Here is a 26,727-nt window from a genome sequence, read left to right on the forward strand (position 1 = left end):
TAAAGAGGGGACTGTTGGCATATGGACACTCTAATGAGACATTGTGTGTGATTGAAGGTTTTGTCATTGATGGCAACCTTGCAATCCTATGGCACCGGCAAGACATTATACCGGCATCAGCAAGATCACTCTACACCGGCACCGGCACCGGCACAGATGATGTATACCGGCACAGAAAAGAACATGTATACCGACACAGAGGCCGACAGGATTTTTGATATGTAATATTTTGTTTATTATTGTAAGTCGACTTGGCAAATTGTAAAATGACTCTTGTATATAAAAGAGATCATTGTAGACATTTGTAGGATATGGATAGGAAGCATAAAAAATTATAAGGCAGACCTAATGTGCGAATTGTAGGTCAAGGGTATATGTAAAGAACAGAGCAAGAACCGGTACTGAATCTGGCATTGAAGATGCTATTGTAAAGCAGTACAGAATATTGGATTTGTGTAAATCCTCATTGTAAGTCAGTGTGACTTCTTATTGAACAGTGTGCTCTAGGCAGTTGGCCTTCCTGCATGTGCAGGCCCCCATTGTAAGTAATATTCTCTTATTGGCTAGTAAGTGAATATTGTGGGTCACAAATCCCACTGAGGTTTTTCCCACACCGGGTTTCCTCGTTAAACATCTTGTGTTATGGTGTTCTTTTCATGTGGATGTTTTTGATTCTGTTATTTACATTAATTCTTGCATACCGGTATACTGTTACTTTATGTTCTGCATATTCAGTTTTAAGAAAATCTCATTACCAGTCAGATACTGATTCACCCCCCCCTCTCAGTATCTGTGGGAACCCTAACAATTGGTATCGGAGCCTAGTCCTCTATTTTCAGAAGCCTAACAGCTTGAGGAAGATCTTGACACCGGTAAAGATGGAAAATCTGATGAAGCAACTTGAAGGAGCTCTTACTGACTATGATGCAGAGAAGTTGAAAAATAACAAATTAGAAGATGATTTAAAAGCAGCTCAGGCATTCCGAGCAAAGAGGCAAAGCACTTCAGCAATCAATCCATCCAAAGGCAGAAAAAGGTATTTATCATCATGGCATCCTCCTCTGCACCTGAATTCATAGCAAACCCTACAATAGTCGAAGTTATAAAACGACCTAGGCCCGTCTTTCAGCTAGTTCCCGAGGTAGCTAAGAAAGAGGACAACACAGGTGCTTTTTCAAAAATTCCAAAAGATGTTGTTTATGCAAAAGACCCTAGAATGTATATTCATTGCAACATAGAGGAATTAGGTGATGAAGAAATCAAAAACATGTATAAGTCTGTTATATGTGACAATTCCGGAAATATGAAACCTGAACATAAAATTGTTGAAACCCTAGGATTCACTGAAATCCTCTGCATTCCTGAATTTCCCAAGGAAGTGGTTAGGATACTTTTAAGCAGGGTACATGGTTCATTCTTTTGGCTTGACTCAGTGCATAAAATCACAAAGGAAGTTGTGAAAGCAGTAACAGGGTTACCTTCCACCGGTAACAGACCTGACAAAACCAAGAAGGTCTCCAATGACTTGGTAACAAACTTAACCGGTGCAACATCCGACAAGAGATCATTGAGGGTGACCGATACAAATGTTAGATTTGTTAGCATGATTCTAGGTTACAAACCAACTCATGCTAATAGGCTTAACTCAGTTCCCAGTTTATGCATAAAGAGTGCTTATGACATGGTTAAGGACAATGTAAAAATTGATATCTGTGAATGGTTAAAGGATGAGTTAATTGACAATTTAGCAAAAATCAAGAAGGATAAGAAAGGAACCTTTAGATTTGGAAATTTACTTGTATGTTTAATGCTACATATAACCAAACAGGGTCCCGGTATAAGCAACAAGGATGTTGGATTCGACATACCGGTAGGAAAACAATTATCTGACTTATTCAACAACATGGGTGAAAACAGAGAAGAATATCAATGAGTATTTTCAAGCACTAAAAGTCAGAATGAATAAAAGAATCAGACTATCATAGGAAATTGTCAACAAATAAAAGCATGATATATGTTTTGTAATCAAAAAGGATGAGATTTGGATGGAAGCAGTCATCCCAAGGACAGTCTGGGTAACAAAGATGGGGTATGAAACAGATGACCACATAGTGGAAACTTATGCCAAAGCACTTCTGGAAGCCCCCAATGAACCAAAGGAAGAAGTATTTGGTAGTGCTGAGACCATCGAAAGTCAAATTCAATCTAAAAAGAGAGTGAAGAAGGTTGAGGCATTTGTGAGGAAAGGAACCAGACAAGCAAAAGCCATAAAGGAAGATGTATTAAAGAAAACCGGCATAACAGAAGATGAGTTGGCAGCCCAACAACCTGAAACTCATCTATCACCGGTAGATACTTCCTCAGAAGGAGATATGCCAGCAACTTTCAAAAGAGTTGTTAGGAAAAGAGACCCCTCATCGATAACCGCTCCTTCACCTAGAAGGACAAGACAGAAGCAACAAGCCGTGAGATCTCCAGTCAAAAAGGTCACACCTAAGAAGAAGCTGACCCCCAAAAAGAAGAAGAAGACAAACACTGACTTGGCCCCTCTTGACATATTACTGAATGAGATCACAGAGGAAGGTAAATTGAAAAACATAGGGAAAACCTATGACACCCTATCAGATGATGAGAAAGGACAAGTTGAGGAGAGTGTTATATTACACATGGACATGTATAAAAAGTTTTTGTTACAAGTCTTAAATGAAATTCCTAATGAACTATATAAAAGACTTGAGGCCAAAAGGCAAGGAATAATTGAGTGGGATAGGAAAATAAAAATAGAAAAATTACTTGCAGTATACCCGGTCAACTCACCTAAGGAAATTGATGATCTGATAGCTCAGGCCAACCGGACAGTTTTATCCACTGCACACCGGCAAATTTCACTAATGGCAGGTAGAGTTACTAAAGTTTCAAAGGAAACAGAAAATGGTTGGGATACATTCTTGGTTGAAAAAGAAAAACAAGAAGAATATAGGAATCCCAAGCCTATTTTGGTATATCAGAAGGACAAGGATAAAGGGAAAGGTAAAGTTGGTTGACCACCAAGTATCAAGATTAGAGACAACTTACCCCCACCTCCTTTAAATACTCCACTAGTAAAAACAACAACCACTAAAGATCAACCGGCAGCTAAGAGTATGGACACAGAGGATAATAATCCTAATCCTGAAGTCCTATATACTGTGAATGTTGATATTCAGAAAATCAACATAGTGGTAGACAAGGATACAACAGATAAATCAGGAAACAAAGAGCAACCGACAACAGGAAACAAAGAGCAACCGGCAGCAGATTCAGAGAAAAAGATGGAATCTGGAACACAAACAGAGAAACCAACAGAGCTAAAGGCTCCAGAACAGATGCCACCGGTAAGAAATGATGCAGGAAAACCAATGCTTAAAGAGATGGAGACACAAACAGACCTACCAGAGGTCAATACTAGCATGGTCACTTCCACCAGCACTCAGTTTGTTGGGTCACCATCAAATGTGACTAAGGTATTACTTGAATCTATCAAGAAAATAACTGATTATAGCTCACAAGCTTATAAAGCGATAGATGATTCAATTCCATTTTTGAAATCAATAGCTCCTAATTGTAATATAGACAATAAAGATTCTTTAGGCCAGTTGGATACACTTTGTAAATATATTTCTGGAAATTTTAAGCAAACAAAGGTAGAAACTATAAAGGAAAGTGTAGAAAAAGAGAAACAGAAATTCTTTGAGGAAGGAATAAATAAGTGTAACAGGGAATTTGACACACTTCTACCAGAACTGTGCAATTTATTGAAAGAATACAAAACTCTGTACAAAGACGCATGTAAGATAAACTTTTTGACCATAGATGTAGACAAAAAGATGAGCAAGGTACAGGAAGAGATCAATAAACTTGCAGATAATTTTGTTAACTCACCCGATACATTATCAGTTTTTGAGGAAAAGATAACAAATTTTGAGGAAGAATTGCTCAAATTAGAAAGAGAGAAAGAGAAAATAATAAACAAGGCAAAATTCTTGAGATCTAAACTAAGTCCAAGATTGGACTATTTAGCATCTCTGCGCAAGGAAATCTCAGAGGCACTAATACAGGGAAGCAAAACACCGGCAGAGCACTTGCAGCATCTCACTGGTACAGTATACAGAACTGAGACAGCAATAAAAGACAGCAAGAAGTTTATGCATGGTATAAACTTAATTTTGGGAGATATTCTTTAGATAATAACCACCCAACTACAAGGTTGAGGTTATGGATTGGTACGACTACAAAATCTACTAACCTTTGTCATTGATGCCAAAGGGGGAGTAGTAGGATGAGAAAATTCAAAACACAGGGATCACATGCTCAGGGGAGCTCTCACATTTTTGGTCTACACATTTTTGGATATCTTTTTGAAATTTCTCATGAGTGTTGCCATTAATGCCAAAGGGGGAGATTGTTGGCATATGGACACTCCAATGAGACATTGTGTGTGATTGAAGGTTTTGTCATTGATGTCAAACTTGCAATCCTATGGCACCGGCAAGACATTCTACCGGCAAAGCATCACACAGGCAACCTTGCAATCCTATGGCACCGGCAAGACATTATACCGGCATCAGCAAGATCACTCTACACCGGCACCAGCACCGGCACAGATGATGTATACCGACACAGAAAAGAACATGTATACCGACACAGAGGCCGACAGGATTTTTGATATGTAATATTTTGTTTATTATTGTAAGCCGACTTGGCAAATTGTAAAATGACTCTTGTATATAAAAGAGATCATTGTAGACATTTGTAGGATATGGATAGGAAGCATAAAAAATTATAAGGCAGACCTAATGTGCGAATTGTAGGTCAAGGGTATATGTAAAGAACAGAGCAAGAACCGGTACTGAATCTGGCATTGAAGATGCTATTGTAAAGCAGTACAGAATATTGGATTTGTGTAAATCCTCATTGTAAGTCAATGTGACTTCTTATTGAGCAGTGTGCTCTAAGCAGTTGGCCTTCCTGCATGTGCAGGCCCCCATTGTAAGTAATATTCTCTTATTGGCCAGTAAGTGAATATTGTGGGTTACAAATCCCACCGAGGTTTTTCCCACACCAGGTTTCCTCGTTAAACATCTTGTGTTATGGTGTTCTTTTCATGTGGATGTTTTTGATTCTGTTATTTACATTAATTCTTGCATACCGGTATACTGTTACTTTATGTTCTGCATATTCAGTTTTAAGAAAATCTCATTACTGGTTAGATACTGATTCACCCCGCCCTTTCAGTATCTGTGGGATCCCTAACAGGGACATGACAAGAGCTTTGCCTTTCAAAGATGTGGCTAAGAGTCTGACAGCAACATTATCCTGAGTGATATTATGGACGAAGCAGATGTTTGCAATGTCTTGAATGTGCTCAATGGGCATAGTAGTTGTTTCACCAGTGAAGTATGGTATAATCTTCAACGCAGCCACCGGTATGTCATTTCATTGGGTCAAAATTAGAGGACTGCCATTGAAGGTAACAAAAAACCTGATTTATAGCCATGTGAAACAATGGTCTATTGATATGAGTGGTGGGAGCCTTAGACCGGAACAATCTTGTGAATGGAGGGGTAGAACGAGACCTGGGAGATGGAGTGTTTGCAACCTTGACTAGTGACAATGAAGGTCTACCTCTCCGCCTTCTAGAACCTAAAGATGGGAGCTCTATGAATTGGAAACTTCCTCTAGAAGATGCACTTGTATGAATTCTGGGCATGAAATCAGCAACCTGCTTGAGCGAGAGACTCAACTGGTGAGCAGAGACTTCGGAACCTGAGGGTTCCGGAGTTGAGCACTTCGGAACTTCAGAACCTAGGGTTTCCGAAGTAGAGGACCTGGGAACTTCAGAACCTGGGGGTTCCAGGGTTTTGGGATTGAGATGGCTTAGTGACTTCGGGACCTGGAGACCTCGGGGTTCCAGAGTTAGCAACAAGTCATTTACAAGAGACTGGTCTTGTGAGCAGAGTTGCCAAGTGCTTGAAGATGACAAGAACAACACTGAATCATTAGCATGTAATTCGAACTAAGTTCCACAAGGCGTGCCAAAAACTGTTATCACAAAAGCTCGCACCCTTGTCGAGCTATCAACTCAGCAACCTTGTGAAACATGTAAACAACCCCGAAGTGTGGGACCTTGCGCAAGGCGTTGAATCTCCGGAGAAGGTCAGCTTCCTTCTCAATCGAGGTGCGGGTGTTGAACCAACTCAACAATTCAAAACTAACTCCTAGGCCTGTCCTAACAAATTGCAGAGGTAAAGGGAAGAGAGAAATGCTTGAAATAAAAGGAGGTGATGCACCAAGAAGAGATTGTTTCTCTCCCTACCCGAAATGACACAAAGAATCAACTAAAATACCCAAGAGATGCACAAACTTCAGTCGCATGGGTGACCCCAATGCATGTATGGAGGTTAGAATTCACCGAATGTTAAGAGGGGAGAAGGTTTCCCACAAGTCACACTGATAAACAAATTTAACACAGCATATATGAGAGAAGAACCACAAAACATACACCTATGATGAAGGTAAGGAAACACACACAGCATACATAAGTTGAAAGAAGGCAAGAATGGTGATTTCAATTAATTATAAAACCAATGGCCAACTTACAGTTGCAAAATATAGAATAATACAAGAGAAGTGAGAGAGCACAGAATAGCACAAGCCAGCAAGGAGGGAACCCTTTACAATGAGGCTTAACAGCCTTTATATAGAAAAATGGTAACAAGAGTGATCATGACCCTTGTATGTCAGTCTGGGAGTGCAGGGAAGTGCATGCACTTGACTTCTGTACATGCAAGCAACCTAGCCATACCCACGAAAGGCAACCCTGAGAAGGGTAGACTGACTAACCTTCCAAAGTCAGAGCATGCAGACATGACATAAGTAACCACAACAAGCATGGCCCCATACCTCTCCTGATGGAAATCCTACCAAAAACATTAAATGCACCCCTGGGGCTCCACAAAAGAAGGTGCATAAGTCACAAAAACTGTCGGAGCATTTAAAGCCTTGAGTGTTGATCACGCCATCTGGAAGTGTCGCCAATAGGAAAGAAGTTCGAGGACTTCGAAAACTCAGGTTCCCAAAGTGGGGAAGACAAGGAAAGAACTTTGGAACCTCGAGTATCCGGGAAGGAGAAAGGAGATGGAACCTCGGGTTTCCAGGAAGGAGAAAGGAGAACTGAAAAAAGGGGCTAAGGAAGGAACCTCAAAACCTCGAGGTTCCGGAGTTCCGGGACGGAAGAAGGGAAGCAAAGGAAGAGAACTTCGGAACCTCGAGGTTCCGGAGTTCCGGAGAAAGGAAGGAAGAAAGGCTAGGAGGGGGGGGTTCGAAAGTTCCGGAGAAGGCAAGGGAAAGGAACTTCGGAACCTCGGGGTTCCGGAGTTCCGAGAAAGGGAAGAAGAAGAGAAAGGAACTTCGGAACCTCAGGGTTCCGAAGTTCCAAGGAACAGAAGAGGAGGGGAAAGAAAGAAAGGGGAGAACTTCGAAAATTCGGGTTTCCGAAGTTCTGGGAAAAGAAAGGAGAGGCAGCAAAGGGAAGGAACTTCGGAACCTTGGGGTTCCGGAGTTCCGGGAAAGAAGAAAACGAAGAGGGAACTTCAGGGTTCCGAAGTTTCGGAGAAGGAAAAGCGAGAGAAGGCAAAGAGAAGGAACTTTGGAACCTCGGGGTTCCGGAGTTCTGGGGAAGGAAGAAAAGGCTAAGGGAGGAACTTCCTCCGAGCAAAGCAACACCCCACACTTCATGATTCTTCTGCTTTCTCCTTGATCAACTAGGGCAGCGCTGGTCCATGGATCGTATCTCTGAAAGGTTCTTACTGATGGACCAAGGGTTTCATAAAATGACAACAGTCACCTTCTAGAAACATAAGCTTCATGTGATTAACACAAACAGAAGAATGGAAGTAGAGAGTAGGGTTATATTGAATGAATAAATTGATATTAGATATTAGATGAAGTTAGGGTAGTCTTCTTACTTTGCATGCTTTCATTTTTATTTTTTTAAATAATATCTTTTCAAACGGGGTGCATACCCTGATTAGGGTAAAGTACCTGACGCATTGGGTAGCACCTTTTATATATAGGGTGTGTAAAAGGGGTCATTTCACAGCCATACTCACCTATGCAACTGGTACAGGTAGGAGCCAATTTTAGCTAGGCATGCACACTGAGACAACCTCATCTTAAAGAATTAGTGGACTTCCAACAAATAAGAAATGACTTATTATGACTCATAAAATCTGCACATTGCATCTACCTAGGACCCACAAGTAATTAAGTAATTGATCACCTATATTATACTAGCTCCTCTCTTATATTTGAAGTTGTTTGACTCACATAACATGAAATAAGCGACATTTGCAAAGGGATATCATAAGAAGATCACTTCAAAATTCTAGAAGCAAATGGCAATGTTTATTGTCCTTATCTTTTCATTTACTTATATTTATCAGACGCACTGAGATCAATCTATTGTTATAATTATCCACAAAATATTGATAAGAAAGATTTGTTTTATATCAAGCAAAAAAGATAGATTTGCTTTATGACTAAAGCAATTGGTTATCAGCTTGTGCTATCACTCTTGAATATCTATACCACTGTTAAATTTGATAGTCAGCACAACTGCAGAACCAAGAAGAATCAAGGGCAGCTATCCATGTTAAGCAAAATTTTAAATATCAATGATGAAAAAGCATACAAGATCAAAAAGCCAAACAGAAGAAAGATGGTTATCGTACAAATGCAATCAAAATAGCATAAAAAGAAAAACATACAGGAAATGTCTTCGCAAAAAATAGCAAATTCTCCAATGATATAAAGCCACCACCCCTGCAACATGAAAACCACTAAATATTACAGACAAAGTAAGCAACATAGAAGTTGAGAATGAGTACAATTAGCATAAAAATACCTAAAATCAGTAGATGGATCTCTTCCCTGCCATCCCATTTCCTTCCACTGCTCTGAAACCAAACCGTGAAGCTCTCTGCCAGGAAAGGCAGCATGCCAAAGAGCCTTTAATGCCTCCTGTAATCAATACCAAATATCAACTACATTCTAGTTTTGATCTCATAATACAAAACAAGAATTAAAATACAATCAGAAAACTTGTGTATTTGAAAATAGAGCTAAGATTTCTTACATGTTCAATTTTATTTTTGAAATAGAACAGTTACAAAAACGCTTATAATCAAACATCAAAAATCATTCATAAGTTCATTGCCAGCAAACATGATCCCTGACAGGTTAACTATGAGTTTTAAGTAACAAATACACTAACATATAAGAAGCTCGAAACCACAACACACATGGAGGCTGAAAATGTGAGAAACAAAAAACTAAAAGTGATAATTTCCCTAGTTAACAAGTAGGCATGATGGTGTCAAAAGCTCATAAATAATTAAAACCATGTTACAATGATATTAAGGTTCAAGGTTCTTCAATCATAATAAACACTAGAGGTAAGGAAAAAATGTACCATAAAATTTCTATAACATACTTGCTGTGATGTTTTCACAAATAGCCCCATTGCAAATGGGGATCCCTCTTTTCGCTGGCTAGGATAGGTGTTTTGTGTGGTTTAGTGCTAGCTTGGCAACATTTTTGTGGTCTTCAAACTTAGAGTGAGAGGGTTTTGTCTTGACAAGTCCAAGAATGAGTCCAGGACTGAAAGGTGAGGTTAGATGACTTGCTTTAGTTCTTGTAAAGGGTGGAATTGCAAGGTCCCCTTGCAATTTTGCCCAAATTATACATTTAACCTATGTATCCCTGATGTTGACTTGCAAAGATTGCTAAGTGTGTGAAGTGATGAATTCATGCATGAGCCCTTGAAAGTTCCTTTTATACAGTGTGAATATGAGCAGACCAGCAGTAGGTCAAAGCGGAATTAATAGCAGAAAAATGCAAATTCAAGGGGCAGAGGTCAGCAAATTTCTTAGTAGCAGGAGGTGATTTTAAATCAGGTCAAACACCTAACAAGACATTAATACAAAGCAGAGCCACAAGCCATTTGAATTCCAGAAGGAGAAAGGGAGAACAGACTGCAGAAAAATCAGACCTGAGAAAGAAGACAAACCAGATTTAAGGAAGACAAAATAGAATCAGACCTGCAGAATGTCCTTTCCAGATTTTTCAAGGGTTTTGTGAAGAGTTTTTAGTTAAAGCTATTGGTAATGTTTCATAAACATTTTGGGGATTGATTCCATGAGAATTAGGAATGCAACGGCTAAGTTCTATCATTATCATAATTTTCTTGCATCACTTTAACCTAGGGTTTTAATATACAATTTTGATCTGAGGCATTTCCTTTGTTTTTTCAGGTATGATCGAAGAATGAGGTGCGTGGAGTGAGAGACTTCACCACATGGAGGGTTTCCACAAGTAGAGAAAGAATCAAAGTCAAAAAGCATTCAAGATATTTCAAAGGAAAGATAATACAACATGAAGTCAAGAACTACATCAAGAAATTTCAAGATCAAAGAGTGTCAAGGAGGGAAGTAGTGCAAGATTCCGAAGTTGAGGATGGAAATGCGTCACAAAGAGGAAGATTTCCAAACAAGAAGATGGAAAAGTAAAAAATGATCAAGGTAAGAAGATAATTTTAGAAGAGTTAATCAAGGTTGGAGACTTGATCACTGAAATGATGCAATTTGGGAATATGATCCATCGTCACATCAAGCAATTGGAAATGTTGAGTATCAAGAGATATTGCTCAAGATGAAAAACTTCTTTGTGATGATCTACAAGATATACATGCTGAGGTGGCACCCATTCATCATCAACTAATCCAGTGATTCCATGTCGACATGTACAAGTTCCACGAACATGACTCATCCAATGAAGGAGCAAGTGTCATGTGGCACTAAATTCAATATACCTAACCTTATTTATTATTGGTCTACATTTAGGGAAGGACATGTGTCCAAAATGTTGTAATTTTGTTATTGGTCAATGAGGTGTTAGTTATAACTAACCCTAATTAAGGTTTCATCTTGTAATCTTGGCAGTTGATTTCAAATCAATCCTAACCCTTGAATTGTAACTGGGGTATCTATAAAAGGATTTGCCTTTCATTTTGTACGGGTAAATAGCTGATCAATAAGTTAATAGCTCAATAGTAGAAGATTCAAGTTAGAGTAGAGTAGGAGGGAAGACAAAAATTGTTGCCAAGACTTGATGGAATAAACATACTTCTTTCATTGAAGATATGGTGGATTTTGTGTGTTATTTCAACATGTTGCATGGTTTCCTACTGCTCAAGTTTCAATTCAAGTTTTTTTTGAAGTTCACTGATCTTAATGGAGAAATGCGATGATATGTGATGAATTCCTTGGCTCATACTTTTTGTGGTTTGCTAATTGTAAGGTTAGCCTGAACCTTGTTAATGTGGCTAAGTTCGATTGTGGATATTTGCTCAAGTTGTGCTAGAGTTGGGTATTTGAATGGATGGTTCATAGTATGAAAATCTTTCATTACCTTAAGAGATTGCATCAATTTTGCGTAGTTGTTGTTGTCATGACGAAGCAAAGAATAGTTTGAAGGAGTTTGTCTATCAAAGCATTGTTCATTATCATCATTGTCCTTAAGTGTTAGATTAGCATAGTTTCTCTAAACCCTTTCCCTTTTGTCTTTTGTTTGAGAGAAGTTCGTTTCCAAGTTCCAGCTGTGATCCATAAACATAAGTCCCTTTGTGATACCAGCATATCACATCATTACAACTAAGTCTATCCATTTGTAAAGTCAAGACCTGACTAAAGAAACCTTGGAGTCACCTCGTTTGATCACGCAGTCTAGCATTTGAGGAGTCTTTGTTCAAGAGAGGATAGAATAATTTATATTTTTTCTGTGTTTTAAGTGTCATAAAAAACACATCAACAATACTCTACGCTATGCATACCCTATGGTATCATTTTCATATTCTAGGCTACTAACTCCATTTCAATTCTTTCCTTCTCCTGAAAAATGTTCTTAAAAGATGTTCTGTTCCATTCTTTCAGTTTTTCTGTATGTATGTATGTTCTGTCACACACACACACACACACACACACACACACACACACACAAATACAAAGATACAAACATACACAAACACACATGCATACACACACACATTGTCATAACCCCACATTTTTGTAATTATTTATACCTTCCATTATTTAAATAGGAAATGACTCTTTGTTTATATTAATATAATAATCATGCTCTAATTATTAACTCTTAAATTAACTTTACCATAAAATATTGCTAATTAAATATATATTTATTGATACATAACATTTATCATATAATGTGCTACTAAATAAATATAAACTATAAATACACAATATAAAACTTAATGCATTATAACTATTATTATTATTATGAAATAAAATCTTATCACCATGCGATATTATTAAATAGAATCCATATTAATATACAAAAACAAAATACTTATAATATCAATGCCTAATAAAGTAACGCTAAACCTTAATTATTATCGGGCATGTTGCACCCAGCAAATCACATCGTATACGGTGCGAAGGGTTTAAGGCGTGATGCGGTGCGTTGGTTTAAGGCGCCGAAAGGAGTTACGGGTGGAACCAGGGAGCAGTGACTCCAATAGTCACCACTGCTCACCCCTCCCTCAGCAGTCATGACCCATGGTTGGGTCCACGCAAACCCCTCCCGTGGGTATTTAAAGCATGACATGCAACGGAAGACAAAAAAAAAGGGACGCCAGGGCTTGGATCGGACAAAAGACAGAGTTAAAGCGGGAAGTGCACAGGTAAGTCACTCATCCGCCCATAATACTTCTGCAGTAAGTTATTCGAAATCAGTAGGGTTACGTATTTAAGAATTGTTGTTCATTAGAACATTAATGCATAAATATATGTAGTTTATTTAATGCAGTTCATAGCATATGCATAGATATGGCTAGGATATAATGAAGTAGGGATTAATATAATAAATCAATATAATATATCAACAATATAATATATATATATATATATATATATGTAGGGGTATACAATGTGAATAAATTCTCATGAACTAAACTAACTAATAAATAGATTACAACTACTATTTGAGGAATAAACAGCATTATTCAATTAAGGTCTAGTAGGAATGATATAAGATATTACTAAAATGATGAATAAGGCAATTGCATATCCAAACCCCGTGAGATAGATGAGGAACTTAGCAACAGGGATAGCAGGAACTAGGCCTCTGTTAGGTAGGCCACCCACTGCAATTGACTAAAGGTCTTCTGGCAGTTGGGCCAAGGGGGAGTGTACTGCCCTTGGGCCTGATAAGCGCTACGAGCATCCTATGGTAGCTAATCCTCTCGATATCATTAGGAACTAAATATGGGAATCGACTTATTGATAACAAATGATCTTAAGTGAATTTGGCTAATTACGCTCTAGATAAATTATACATACCTAAAAATCAATCGTTGAAATTCATTGTTTATATGTTTTCTTTAGATTGCGAAGTTGGGGACATTACACACATGCACACACACATAAATACATACACAAATACAAACATACAAACATACACAAACACACATACATACACACACACACACACATGCACACACACATAAATACATACACAAATACAAAGATACAAACATACACAAACACACATACATGCACACACACACACATACACACACACACACATGCACACACACATAAATACATACACAAATACAAACATACAAACATACACAAACACACATACATACACACACACACACATGCACACACACATAAATACATACACAAATACAAAGATACAAACATACACAAACACACACACACACATGTACACACACATAAATGCATACACATATAAACATACATACATGCATGCATTCACACATGCATACATACATGCATACACACACATACATATGTACATACACGCATGCGCGAGTGCACACACACACACACATGTACCGAAGGAAAAAAAAAAATGTCGTACCAAGTTCCCAAACCAAAAACTTAGATTATAATATCATATTCTAGATACATAACAAGGTCACAATTTTAGGCATGTAAGCATCAAATCTACATATTTTAAATTATTCGAGGTTGCAGCTTAAGTCTTTTGGTAAGCTGTCATTTTGTGTTTCCAAAACCAAATTCTTATTCCTTATCATTGAAAAGATAACAAACAATCTCCTTTTCGTTAACTCCAATCCATATCTCTCTTGTCAATGTCATTCATAAATGAATTTAATTTTTCTGAATCAAAATAACATGTATCAAGAAAATGGACATTTTGGATACAGAAGCAAATCTGAGGTATAGCAAAAAAACAAACTCTAATGCCAATCCTAGTTCAACTGCAAATCAACAAGGGTGATCACAATGATTGCATCATTGATAACAATCATCAAGATATTTCATTACAACGTCCAACCTTACCAACTGCAAGCTTCAGCACTAACTGATTTCTATTCTAGCATGGATTGCTCACAAGTTGTAATTTACAGCACCAATAGATTGTCGATTGCATTGAAAGCAGTATTTCTATAATGCTTCAAAGGCAAATATAGTATTTAGATAAGCTACACCATGTTTCTATAAACAATAGCAAAATTAGTATCATTTTAAAATGATAATTTCAAGCCATTAATAATGTATCCTGTTTTGACAATAAAAAGTCAGTTTTATTACCCACGTCTTGTTTATTTTTGATGTGATAATGCATTTCTAGAACTTATTCATCTATGAGATCAGAATGGTAATCCATGACTATCGATATGAATAATACAGGTACATTTTGGACATAGATTTACATTTTCTATCGCAGCCTTACAGACTAGATATACTATAAGCAAAGATGTGTTATAGATGATAAGAGACTAATTAGTACCTGATGATCTGCTCTTGTTCCATCAAATGAGACTTCTATGCGTCGCTTCAGTCTTTGCAATCTTTCTTCCTGAAATAAAATTGATAGAGATTGTGTTAAGTATTAAAGGATTTCACAAATATTTAATTAGAATGTTTTACTGGTGGGATTTGAATTGTGTATTTTTAACCATCTCAAGGTGACCTATACGAATAGTTATTTATATTGATGACATTTTATTTCCTCATTTGTGCTGGTAATTATTACGAGGCAAGGTGAACCACATGGCACACAAGCACCTGGAGATGTTTGTAAGGGGAATGAAATGTGAATGTAATCAACACTAAGGACTTTTCACCTTATAACTAGTTTCCTCATTGACAAAGCGTTTAGAGCATATAATTCTTATAAGTCACCCTTAACTTATAATTGTAAACAATGTGAGATCAACCCAAGAAGAAACTATTGTGTTAAGTATTGAAAGCTTTCATGGGCATGTTAATTAGAATTTTTCAAGTTTTGTGGAATTTTACTTGTCTATTTTTTAATCATCTCAAAACGACCTCCATGAATAGTCAATTACATCAATGAAATTTTATTTTCTCATACATTGGTAATAATTACAAGGCAAGGAAACCCACTTAGCACACAAGCACCTCTAAGCATTTGTTAGTAAGTCAAGGACCAAACAATGTAATGACCACTTTGGGCTTTTCATCCTTTAGCATCTTTTACCAATGCCAAAGCTTTATAGCATGTAATGTATTATAAGTCACCATTGTCTTACAATTATAACTAATGCAAAATTAACCGAAGTACAACCCAATCATGTATAAATGTGTTAATAGTTTCGGAGAAACAAATTAGAAATTGAGGGACCAAAATATAACTTGCAAAGGTAATGAAATAACAATGACCACCAAAGCCAATGACATGCCACCATCTACACCTTAAGCTATGTTAAACTGAAAAAAAAAAATCTCATATAGCAAACCAAACCAATGAGCAACAGCAAGAGAAGCACAAAACTTGCAGAGGCAGCCCCACCTATAATGTATGTGGATGGTAGCTACCTATCCTCCTCCACAAACGAAGGAAAAATAAGAACTAAAAAAAATAATGTATGACATGAGAAATAAGGGAGATACACAAATGAAGAGAAGCATAGGTTAAAGGATGCCATTTCCAAAATCAGGTATAATTTCAAAATTAAAATGACTAGGCATAAATTTGAACTTATAATGAAATTACGTTCTTCCTTTCACTTTTCATTTGTCATGAGATAATATTCTTGCAAGTTATTCTTACAAAATGTAAAAAATTAATATAGCTTGACTTTTTGTCTTCAAATATTGTATTTTGTGTGTTTGATGTCTTCCCATCTTCCACAAATGAAGAAAAAAGATAAGAAGTAAAAAACAAGTTTAACATGTGAAATAAGAGAGAAGCGCACATGGAGAGAAGCATAGGTTAAAGGATGCCCTTTCCAAAATCAGGTATAATTTCAAAATTAAATTGACAGGGCATAACATTGAAATCATGATGAAATTAGGTTCTTCCTTTCACCTTTCATTTGTCATGAGATAATTTTCTTGCAAATTATTTTTTTAAATGTACTATAAAAGTAAAATAGCTTGGACTATTGATTCTATTTGTCTTCAAAATATTGTATTTTGTGTGTTCTTCAATTTTTTTGTCCTTTTTTTGTTTGAATAAGAAAAAAAGGGATTTTGTAAGGTATTTTATTCTTTTAGATCTTAACCCTTATGTGTACTTCTTGCGTGCTTTTAGTGTATTTTCCTATTCCTCTTCATCTCATATCACAACCCATGTATCTGTTGGCATTTGTCATTGATGTCTTTGTTTGTTAGATCACAGAATAAGCACAATGAAAAATCCATTAAGTAAGAAAGCTAATGCATGGGAATGTATCAAATGAATGCACAAAGTGTATTGATATATGCAAACTCTGGCAACACAACTTCATCGAACATTCAATGACATGGTGATTCCGAGTGGTTTTGCTTCATTTTGAGGGTTATATATAGCATTTGCATTGCTGTAGATAGTCATTATTTTTCTGTCATCTGTAACAATACAGCCCACTCAAATCAGAACACAAATACAGTGAATTACAGCAGATATAATCACATGAAACAATTGGGTAAAAATAATTGAGTACCAATCATATTGTGTGATGAATTCTGGTCCAACAGTTCCGCTGGATATTATGAGTTTTAATCAGATAACGATGCAGAGATATATTCATCATAGAATGTCTGTACCATGTCTACAGGATAAAGATGGACTGTATCTCACAATATACTTCAGCATGCTATTAAATTTGACATATATGTAGAATATGAATCTGGTATCGGTTATAGTTACATTTAATTTGGTTTAATTATAATTTGTTTATAATTGGTTGGCAAACTGTATGTTGGTTTTAAACCAAGTGGTTACAACTTCCTAACCGATATTATAAAGAGCCTTTCATTGCTAGCAAAAGATATATAATATGTTGATTGTTGTGTCTTGAGTTTGTGTTAAAAACTTGTGAAAAGAGACGTATTTTCAGAGATGAGTATATGAGAGATAGATAAAAACACAGATATATAGATTTGATTCAAGAAGATTTCTCAGTTTACTCTAATGTGATTCTCAAAAAGTTGTTATGAATGGCATACATCTGAAAGATAAAATCAACATCCTACAGAACAGTGCAAGCATGCTAACGGTGTATGAAGAACAATGTTGATGGTAGTTTAAATGGTATACATTTTCATTTTATAATACCTGATTTTGGTAGGTCTTTTTCACATCATTTGTTATCAGTCAAAGTGGTGGTTATCTGTGCTGGAAAAGACTATTGTTTGTATGCAGATTATCATTACATATTCAGTGAAGACTTAATACAGAATCCGAACTTTTGCTTGTGCAGATTTGTCTTGTGGCAGAGGGATCTTGATTGTGTAAATACATAAGCATATTTTTAATTAAGACATGTCTTCTGTGTTGTATTGCAGAGATATGAAGTTTTGATTGTCTCTGAATGTGTTTTGCAGAGACACAAAAGTAATGATTGTTATTCTCAGAGTAAAGACTTAAAGTATACAGGAACATTAGAAGATATATGACAGATTACTCAGTTTGCACAAAGTCAGTTTGATATTTCAGTATTGCCAAAGAAAATTTGTACATTTGATTCTGAAAGTAAAAGTTTGTTTTAAGACTTGAATCGGTGCTCATGGGCCTTGGAATTGAAAGTGTCAATGCACTTATAGACAGGGGTTTGGTGAATCCTTAGGGTTGAATCCCTTAAAAGCATTGTAATTGGAGTAAAGATTGTAAGGCCAGATTAGGACAGTAGATCCTAGCGGAATTTCTCACCGTTGTTTCCCCACATTAGGTTTTGTTGTGACGTATTCACACATCGCCCCATTGCAAATGGGGACCCCTGCTTTTTGCTTTCTAGGGTTTGTTTTCTAGGTCTTTTAGGGTTTTGTCTATTAGCCTTTGCAGGATGAGTGCTGTCGAGGGGATTGTTGGATTTCAGGCTTTGCTTGAGCCAGAGTGAGTCCACAGGGCCCCAGAATTAGGGTTTCTTTGAGAGTCTTCCTTAGGGCCTGGTTTTCCTCTCGTTGCTAGTTGTGTCTTGCTTTGTGAGTGGGTATCATTCTTGAAGGTCCGAGCTAGGTCGAGTTGGTGAGTGATGAAGTCTGGAGTGTCATCCTGATCTTCAAATGCCCTGAAATTTGGCTAAGTCTAGAATGCCCTGATCTTGAAATTTGGCTAAGTCTGGAATGTCCTGATCCTGAAATTTGACTAAGTCTGGAAAACAGAAGAATCCTCCAAAAACTAGATTTTGCAATATAACTCCTGGAGGTCTGAAACCACTCTCAAACATCCTGAAAGTATATATGGAATATAACTTAAAGTATAAGTTCTTATACTTAAATGTTATATTCCATAAAATGATCCTGACGGAGAGTTCAAAATGTCAAATTTCGCTCCTGACCTTTCCAAAGGGTCCAAAGCGAATTTTGCTCCTGACCCTTCCAAAGGGTCCAGAGCGAGATTCTCCATAAGACATTCTACTTTGACCAAAACCTAGAACTAATGCATTCCTAGGCTTGAATGAAGGCAAAAGCACTTGTTTGAATGAAGAAATGCGAAAAAATGAAGTCAGGATTATGGCCTAAGGTGAATTTCGCTCCTGACCCTTCCAAAGGATCCAGAGCGAAATTCATATTTCCTCTATTTTTGTCCTTAGCTTGACCAAGTTTGTAGACTTTTGAGGCATAATTGAAAAGGTTTGATGCAACTTTGCCTTGGAGAGGAGATTTTAGACCTTGGGATGATGGATTCTAGCCTGGGAGAGGAATTTCGCTCCTGACCCTTCCAAAGGGTCCAGAGCGAAAATCTTTATAACTCTTGTTTTCCTCCTTATTTTGGCTAGGCGTTGGCTTGATGGGAGATGAATGGGTATGTTTTTGCCTTGAGAGGGAGTTTGATTGATTTTGAAGAACAAGATTTTGGCCTAAAGGAGAATTTCGCTCCTGACCCTTCCAAAGGGTCCAGAGCGAAACTCATCATAAACCTTGTTTCTTGACTTGAATGGATTAGAAACATTGCTCCTAATGTGGATGATGATCTAATTTTGCCTTGTGAAATGGTTTGAAGCTTGAAAAATGAGTAATTTAGCCAGGAATGAGATTTTTGCTCCTGACCCTTCCAAAGGGTCCAGAGCGAAAATCTTCCCAAAACACATTTCATCTTAAGTTTGGCTAATCTTTGACTTACAGGGTACCTTGGAAGGAAGCTGGGACATTCTTATTGCCTTTGAAAGGTTTGAAAGCATTGAAAATGAAGGATTTTGGGTCAAAAATGAAAATTTCGCTCCTGACCCTTAATTTTCACTCCTGACCCTTCCAAAGGGTCCAGAGCGAATTTTCTCAAAACCTCACTTGCTATCAAGTTTTTTGCTAGGTCAAGTGTGGGATGAGGCAAAATCAAGAAGAGCATGCCCTTAAGAATGACTTTAAGTTGTTAAAGACCATGAATGATGAAGGAATTGAGCCTAGACAAGATTTTCGCTCCTGACCCTTCCAAAGGGTCCAGAGCGAAAATCCTTGAAAACATTGTTTTTTCAAAATTTTGGGCAAGGCCAAGCTAGGACAAGGGTGTGAAAAGGCATTTGGATTGCCTTAGAATGAATTTAGGTTGCCAAGAATGCAAAATTGAAAGCCTAATGAAAATTTCGCTCCTGACCCTTCCAAAGGGTCCAGAGCGAAATTTCTAAAATTCCCCTTTTTTCCTTGCAATTCAAGATAAGATTTTGGTTTTTATACCATGGGAAGGAGAAAGACAATATGTTCTATGCCTTGGAAGCGATATGAAGTTGGAAGGATGGCAAGATAGCCCTAAAACAAGATTTTTGCTCCTGACCCTTCCAAAGGGTCCAGAGCGAAAATCCTAAAACCTACCCATTCCTTTCAAATTTATGCTAAGACAAGGCTTGATTAAGGTAAGAAATGCCCTTGAGACTACCTTTGACTTGATGTTGGTTTCCAAAAGTGATGATTTTAGGCCAAAGGAGGATTTTCGCTCCTGACCCTTCTAGAGGGTCCAAGGCGAAAATCCTAAAATCTCCTATTCTGCCTTGCAAAACAAAATCAAGCTTGGATTGGGTGAAAGAAGAAAGATATTTCCTAGCATTGTGAGGTGGATTGAAGTTGGAATGATCAAAAATGAGCTACAAAAGGAGAAAATCACTCCTGACCCTTCCAAAGGGTCCAGGGCGAAAAACACTAAAGTCACCTTTTCCTTCAAGGTTTGAGTAAAACTAAGCCTGGATTGCAGTAAAAGAAGCCATTTGGAATGCCTTGAAAAGATTTGGATCTTCAAAAAATGTGAATTTTGAGCTCGAGAGAATTTCGCTCCTGACCCTTCCAAAGGGTCCAGAGCGAAATTCTGGACAGGTCCTGTCCCTGGCTAGTTTCTTGAGCGAATTCTCCTTTTTGGGCCTTGTGAAGATCGAACCAATGTTGCCAAGTTGAGAAGTGGGTTCAATATGGGGGATTCCAGATGAAGTGAAGTGAAGAAAGTGAAATTTAGTGTGAATAGGCAAGCAAAAAGTGAATTTCGCTCCTGACCCTTCCAAAGGGTCCACAGCGAAATTCATCAGAGTCACTATTTCCTCTTTGTGTCAAGACAAGATTTTGATTCCTAAGGCATGAAAAGACTGGAGAGAGGTTGTTTAAGCCTTGCAAGATGAGTTGAAGTGAAGGAAAACAAGCAAAGAGAGAAATTCGCTCCTGACCCTTCCAAAGGGTCCAGGGCGAAATTCTCCAAATCAACCATTTTTCCCTTGAGTGAAGCTAAAATGTTGATACCTCTGGCATGGTTGAGGCTGGGGTGAGATATTCTTGCCTTGTAGGGTGAAGTGAAGTAAAGGAAGTGTAAAATAAAGCCTAAAGAAGGAATTTCACTCCTGACCCTTCCAAAGGGTCCAGAGCGAAATTCTCATCATCACCTAATTTGCCCATATGAGAAGCTAAAAGGATGGATCCCTAGACTTTGTTGGACTAAAACAAGCATATGCTCACCTTCCGGAGGATTTTGGAGTGAAAAAATGGGGTAATTGAGGCCTAATCAAGAAAATCGCTCCTAACCCTTCCAGAGGGTCCAGGGCGAAATTCTTATAGGGCCTGTCCCTGGAAAGAGTCTTGAACTAACTTCATTTTAATATCTTTTTGTTGATGATTTAAGTTGAAAATGCTATGTTGAAATGAATTTATCATGTGTCCTTAATCATCTTTTGGTTTGTTTTGGCAGATGAGAGAAGACCAGGCCAGGACAAGGACGACTTTCTCCAGTCCAGCATCAACAAGGATGACCTTCTCCAGCCCAGCATCAACAAGGACGACCTTCTCCAGCCCAGCCTCATCAAAGACGACCTCTTCCAGTCCAACATTTGAAGGAAAGACAAGGTGGCATCCCAATCATCACTCCTCCGATCGGATTGGTCCACCTCAACGTGTCCAGATTCAATGTACCTGACTCATGGGAGATGGCACAAACTTCGATGTACCTACCCCGGCTATCCATTGGTCGAATATTCCAGAGAAGACATGTGTCCAAATAATGCAATTATTTCATTGGCCAGAATTGAGTTTGTTGTAACAAACCCTAATTAGGGTTTTCATTGTAAAATCTCGACCATTGATCTCAAATTGATCTAAGCTATTGAATTGTATTGTGGGCACTATATAAGCCCTGGCTCTTCATTTGTAAAAGGCGAATAGTTAGTCAATAATAGCTAATAGTTAATAGTTAGTAAATAGAAGCCAGAATAGTAGAATAGCAATTAGAGTAGATTAAGAAGAGAAGGCAAGACATTGTTGCCTTAATTGTAAAGACTTCTTTTCATTGAAGATATGGTGGAATATGTTGTTTCTTTGCAATGTGCATGGTCTCTTGTTGAATCTTCATTTTTGATGATAGATGATTAAATTGAGTGAAGAAAATTGTTGAATGCACCTGTGTGGAATCTGTCTAGTGCATACCACTAGCCTCTTACTGATGGTAAGTGCGCCCTGCATGGTCAACTGGCATAAAATGAGCTTAATCTTAAGTCGTTATACGTCTATTGTCCATACATTATCTTGAATGGTGATCATTGTCAGATGGTGTACGATTTGAACATATTGGAAGCATCCCTTAGAAGATCGCACTGAGTTGGTGTTGAATTGTTCAACCTGATGGTGAGACCCAGCCCAGTAGGACTCCACCTAGTCATTTATCCATTTTCTCGCATTCTAGGTAGTAGAGTAGACGTCTTGAACCCTGCATCTTTTGTCATTTGTTTGTCTTCCAGTTAGTTAATAGGACTTGTGATTCCAGCAAATCAGACGTTTAGGTCATTGAGTGTAAGTCCCCTTGTGATTCCAGCAAAATCACATCATACCGCGAAGAGCTTATCCACGAGTAGAGATCCTACAAAGCAGAACCTTGGAGTTGCCTCGACTGATCCTTCGGCGAGATCTTCAGCAGTCGGGAACTTTGTTCGAGAGAGGATAAGGTACCTTTTAAGTATTTTATTATGTGTTCGCATGTGCATAATAAACACATAAACAGGTTTCCATGTAAAATCTTGTGTGTTGTGCTCTTTTTGTTGCATCTTTTCAGTTTCAATTGTTGTATCTTTTACATCTTTCAATTTCAGATTAAAAGCTTGATAAAAAGGTTTAAGTGCCTTAAAAGGATTAAAGTTTATGTACTACTGATTCACACCCCCCCCTCTCAGTAGCACTTCAGTGTTCTACAGTATCCTCTATAGAACAAGAGAGCATTTGAGACAGGTTTCCAGGATGGCGGGGACTATGTACCTAAATTTGCTGACGAAGGGAAGGTAGTAGGGGGATGGCAATTGGCAGTGCAAACATAAAATACATATAGCTATATATACTTGCATACAGCGGTACTCACTTTGGAATTTTGTTCATGACTCTAGTCCCGAGTCGACATCTCACAACTAAAAACTACACCTAGGTCCCAAGTCGTGTGATCAACTCCAAACACATCAATGAGATCGAAAATAGCTCCATCATCCAATTCGAAGAGTAGATTACCAAATGGCATATCAGCACCTACCTCAAACAATGGGTTATCAGCCAAATGAAGATTATTCTTAACTAAAAATCAAACCAATCCTCCTGCTGATCCAAACTTCTATTTTTTGATTTCTTAGGCCAATGTACTAGATCAAAATCCTCATGAATGCAATCTAGTTCTTCCATTACCCGTTTGCTTTCCTTTGCCCTTTCTCTATTTTCCTACTCCTTCAATTGTTTGGCCTGCCGCTTCAAGAAGTGCGTCTTGGACACTTTCCAAAGCAAACTTTGTGGAATAAAGCTCAATAGTCAACTCACTAACCTATCCCTTTATCTTCCTAGACTTGGATAAAGTCTCATTTGCAATCCTGCTGGCCACATCTCTATCATGAATTATATGCAAAAAGGCCAATTTTACTTCCTCCATTGTATTCTTAATCATTTTGTAAATCAGCAAGAGGAATATTTTGCTCATACTGTTTTCTTGGTGTCATGAGAATGAAATTTTCAACAAGGCTTTTTGTGTCATCCAATCTAGATGATGTTTGCACTTCATTTTCAGCAGACATCAAAAATTGATTCTTCCAATAATGATCATGCAAAGATAGTGAGCTGCTGTTATGATGCATGCAAAAATCAAAACCTTTGTCATACCTTTCAATAGTGTTTCCATGGCTGTCCCAAGTCTTATGTACCTCCTCTTCAAAGCTTGTACCATCATCATCTTTTAGCCCTTGATCAAACTCAGCTCCATGCATTAAATTTTCTTCAAAGGGGGCTCGTACAATTTTGGATACTTCGTGACTACTACCTTCAGTGCTCTCGTCATTGTCAGTCTTCCTCTTCCCCCTTGGGAGGAGGTTTTGTTTTCACTCTTGATGTCCATCGCCCGATTTTAAGCATCAATGTACGAGGACGGAAGCACTACTTTCATCTTCTTTCGCAGCGAGGGTATCAATCTCTCAGTGAACCACCTCTTCTTCAACCCATCGACTAGTTGATTCTCCACCTTGTTCAATAGTTCTTTGAGCCTACGGTTGTAAGCACGTACACTCTCATTTTTCCCTTGCTTGGTATTATATATTTTGGCCACGATCTCGTTGTCATCCCTCAAGAATTTGAACTCCTCTTCGAATGCCTTCTTCAGTTCACTCCAACCGGCCTTGTCCTTAGCATCTAGGTCTGTGTACCAATCAATAGCAATTCCCCGAAGGGTGGCGGGAAATGCTTTCAGCCAATAATCGTGGTCATCTTGGCCACTCGCCTCCCATATCATTATACATGTCTTACAATGTCGTACGAGATCCTTCAATCCATCCCCTGTAAATTTAGGGAGTTTCTGCTTCTCCTAGGTGTTAATTATTGTTTTCACTTGGAAGGTACCGAAGGAGTCTTCGGTGGCCCCCTTATTCTCGATTCCTCAACGAGGGGCATGTTCCCACAAATTGGTTTCTCGCCTACTTATCCCCTTGTGTGTCGGACCTAGGGGACTGTTTCGACTGCTATGTTTCGGTGCTTTGCTTGCACTCTCGGCCACGCACGCATCCTCTACATGTCCACCTCCAACGTCCCCAACACTCTGGGTACTTCTAGGTGTGTCGGACCTGGGTGGATTGTTCCGACCGCCACATTCGGGTGCTTTCCTTGCACTCTCGGCCATGCATGCATACTATACATGTCCACCTCCAGCGTTCCAACACTCTGAGTACTTCCACGCTCTAACTCATCCTTGTGCTCTCTCCGGCCGAGGGTCGGCGAATCACCTAATTGCTTGGTCTTGACCACCCTGTGGCCTCTTCTCACCTTTATTGGAGTCTGCGAACATGAATCACTCAAGGCTGACCCGATTTCTTTTAAGGCAACGGCGCCAAAATGTTTGTTGGCATATCTGATAAATTAAATACAGGGCATAATAACATACATGACAATGCATACCAGACAAAGCAATAAAATATACTACCTTCCTTGCTAGTACACAACATATTTAAACGACCCGACGGTTGCCAAGGGGTACACAACCATCAACCAACCAACACATTAACTACCCGAGAGTGACAACCCACTTAATACAAACAATTAATACATTGGCAAATAACAAATATTATCAAACATAATGGTAGGCATTTTATGCCGACTACACGAGATCAATCTAAGTAGGAAAATGGGATGCATTAAAAAAAAGGAGTAGGTTCTCAGGCCTTAAATGCTCAAATAAGATGTTTAAGCAGAAAATATATGCAGATAAAGATTATTTTCTCCCACTAGATAAAAAAAATATAAAGGTCCTGTTGTGACCATTTCACACATCGCCCCATCGCAAATGGGGACCCCCTCTTTTTGCTCGCCTTTTGCTTCGTTTTTTAGGATTTTGTTAGTCAGTTAGTTGTCTGGATTTAGGGTCAAGCCTCAGGGTTTTTATTTTTGTCTTTTCAGGCCAAAATCCAGTCGTTTTTGAGAGCTTTTGAGCTTCCTTTTCTAGGATGCAAATTTTGAATGCAATGAATTCGCCAGAATGGTCTAATGTTCATTTGGAATGTTGATGCAGAGCTTAAATTTGTCTAAGTGTTGAGAGTGAAGTGTGAATTTTTGTCCGATTGAATATTTTGACTAAATTTTGACTTTTTTGATTTTTGGTCCTGGGCATTGGAAATGATTTGTTTTTGCCTTGTGAAGTGTTAAAATGTGAAAAATCATGTTATTTTGACCTGTAGGAGCAAAATCGCTCCTGTCCCTCAGTGAAGGACGGGAGCTTATTTTCAAATATCTCACTATTCCTGCAGAGTCAAGACGAATTTCAAATTGGAAGTGATGGAGAACGGCGAGATCTTTCCATTGAATATAAATTGAAGATTTTCATGAGCACCGAAACGCCTCTAGGAGAAAAATCGCTCCTGTCCCTCAGTGAAGGACCGGAGCTACAAATCAAATTTTGCCTTGTCCTGGCGAGATTTCGTTGACTTGATGATTTGAAGAGGTCCAAAGGAAGATGCTTTACCAAATGAATATAATTTGAAGTGCTAACACAAAGGAGAATGGTCCAGAATGCAAAGTTCGCTCCTGTCCCTCTCCAAGGGACCAGGGCGAAGTACCTTATAGCTCCTGTCCCTCTCCCAAGGACCAGAGCGATGTCCTTCATGGGGCAAAATCCAGGCAAAAATCAAGACAAGTTTACGTCCAAAGGCAAGGAAGAGCGTGAGATGAACTCATTGAATACAAATTGAAGATTTTTAAA

At 38.2% G+C, this 26,727-nt stretch overlaps 1 protein-coding gene across 8 annotated transcripts in view; it reads right to left on the bottom strand.

Moving 5' to 3' along the window:
- The window catches only part of LOC131076744 (uncharacterized), a 179,521-nt gene that overhangs the window by 53,714 nt on the left and 99,080 nt on the right, over positions 1-26,727 (bottom strand). For all 8 annotated transcript variants that reach the window (XM_058014059.2, XM_058014058.2, XM_058014062.2 and 5 more), the window contains 3 exons: positions 14,902-14,970; positions 8,945-9,060; positions 8,808-8,862 (listed from right to left, as the gene is read on the bottom strand). In XM_058014059.2, the coding sequence (XP_057870042.1) occupies positions 8,808-8,862; positions 8,945-9,060; positions 14,902-14,970 (240 nt within the window). The remainder of the gene's footprint in view (positions 1-8,807; positions 8,863-8,944; positions 9,061-14,901; positions 14,971-26,727) is intronic.

Source organism: Cryptomeria japonica, chromosome 10 (assembly GCF_030272615.1).
Source record: "Cryptomeria japonica chromosome 10, Sugi_1.0, whole genome shotgun sequence".
Taxonomy (NCBI): Eukaryota; Viridiplantae; Streptophyta; class Pinopsida; order Cupressales; family Cupressaceae; genus Cryptomeria; species Cryptomeria japonica.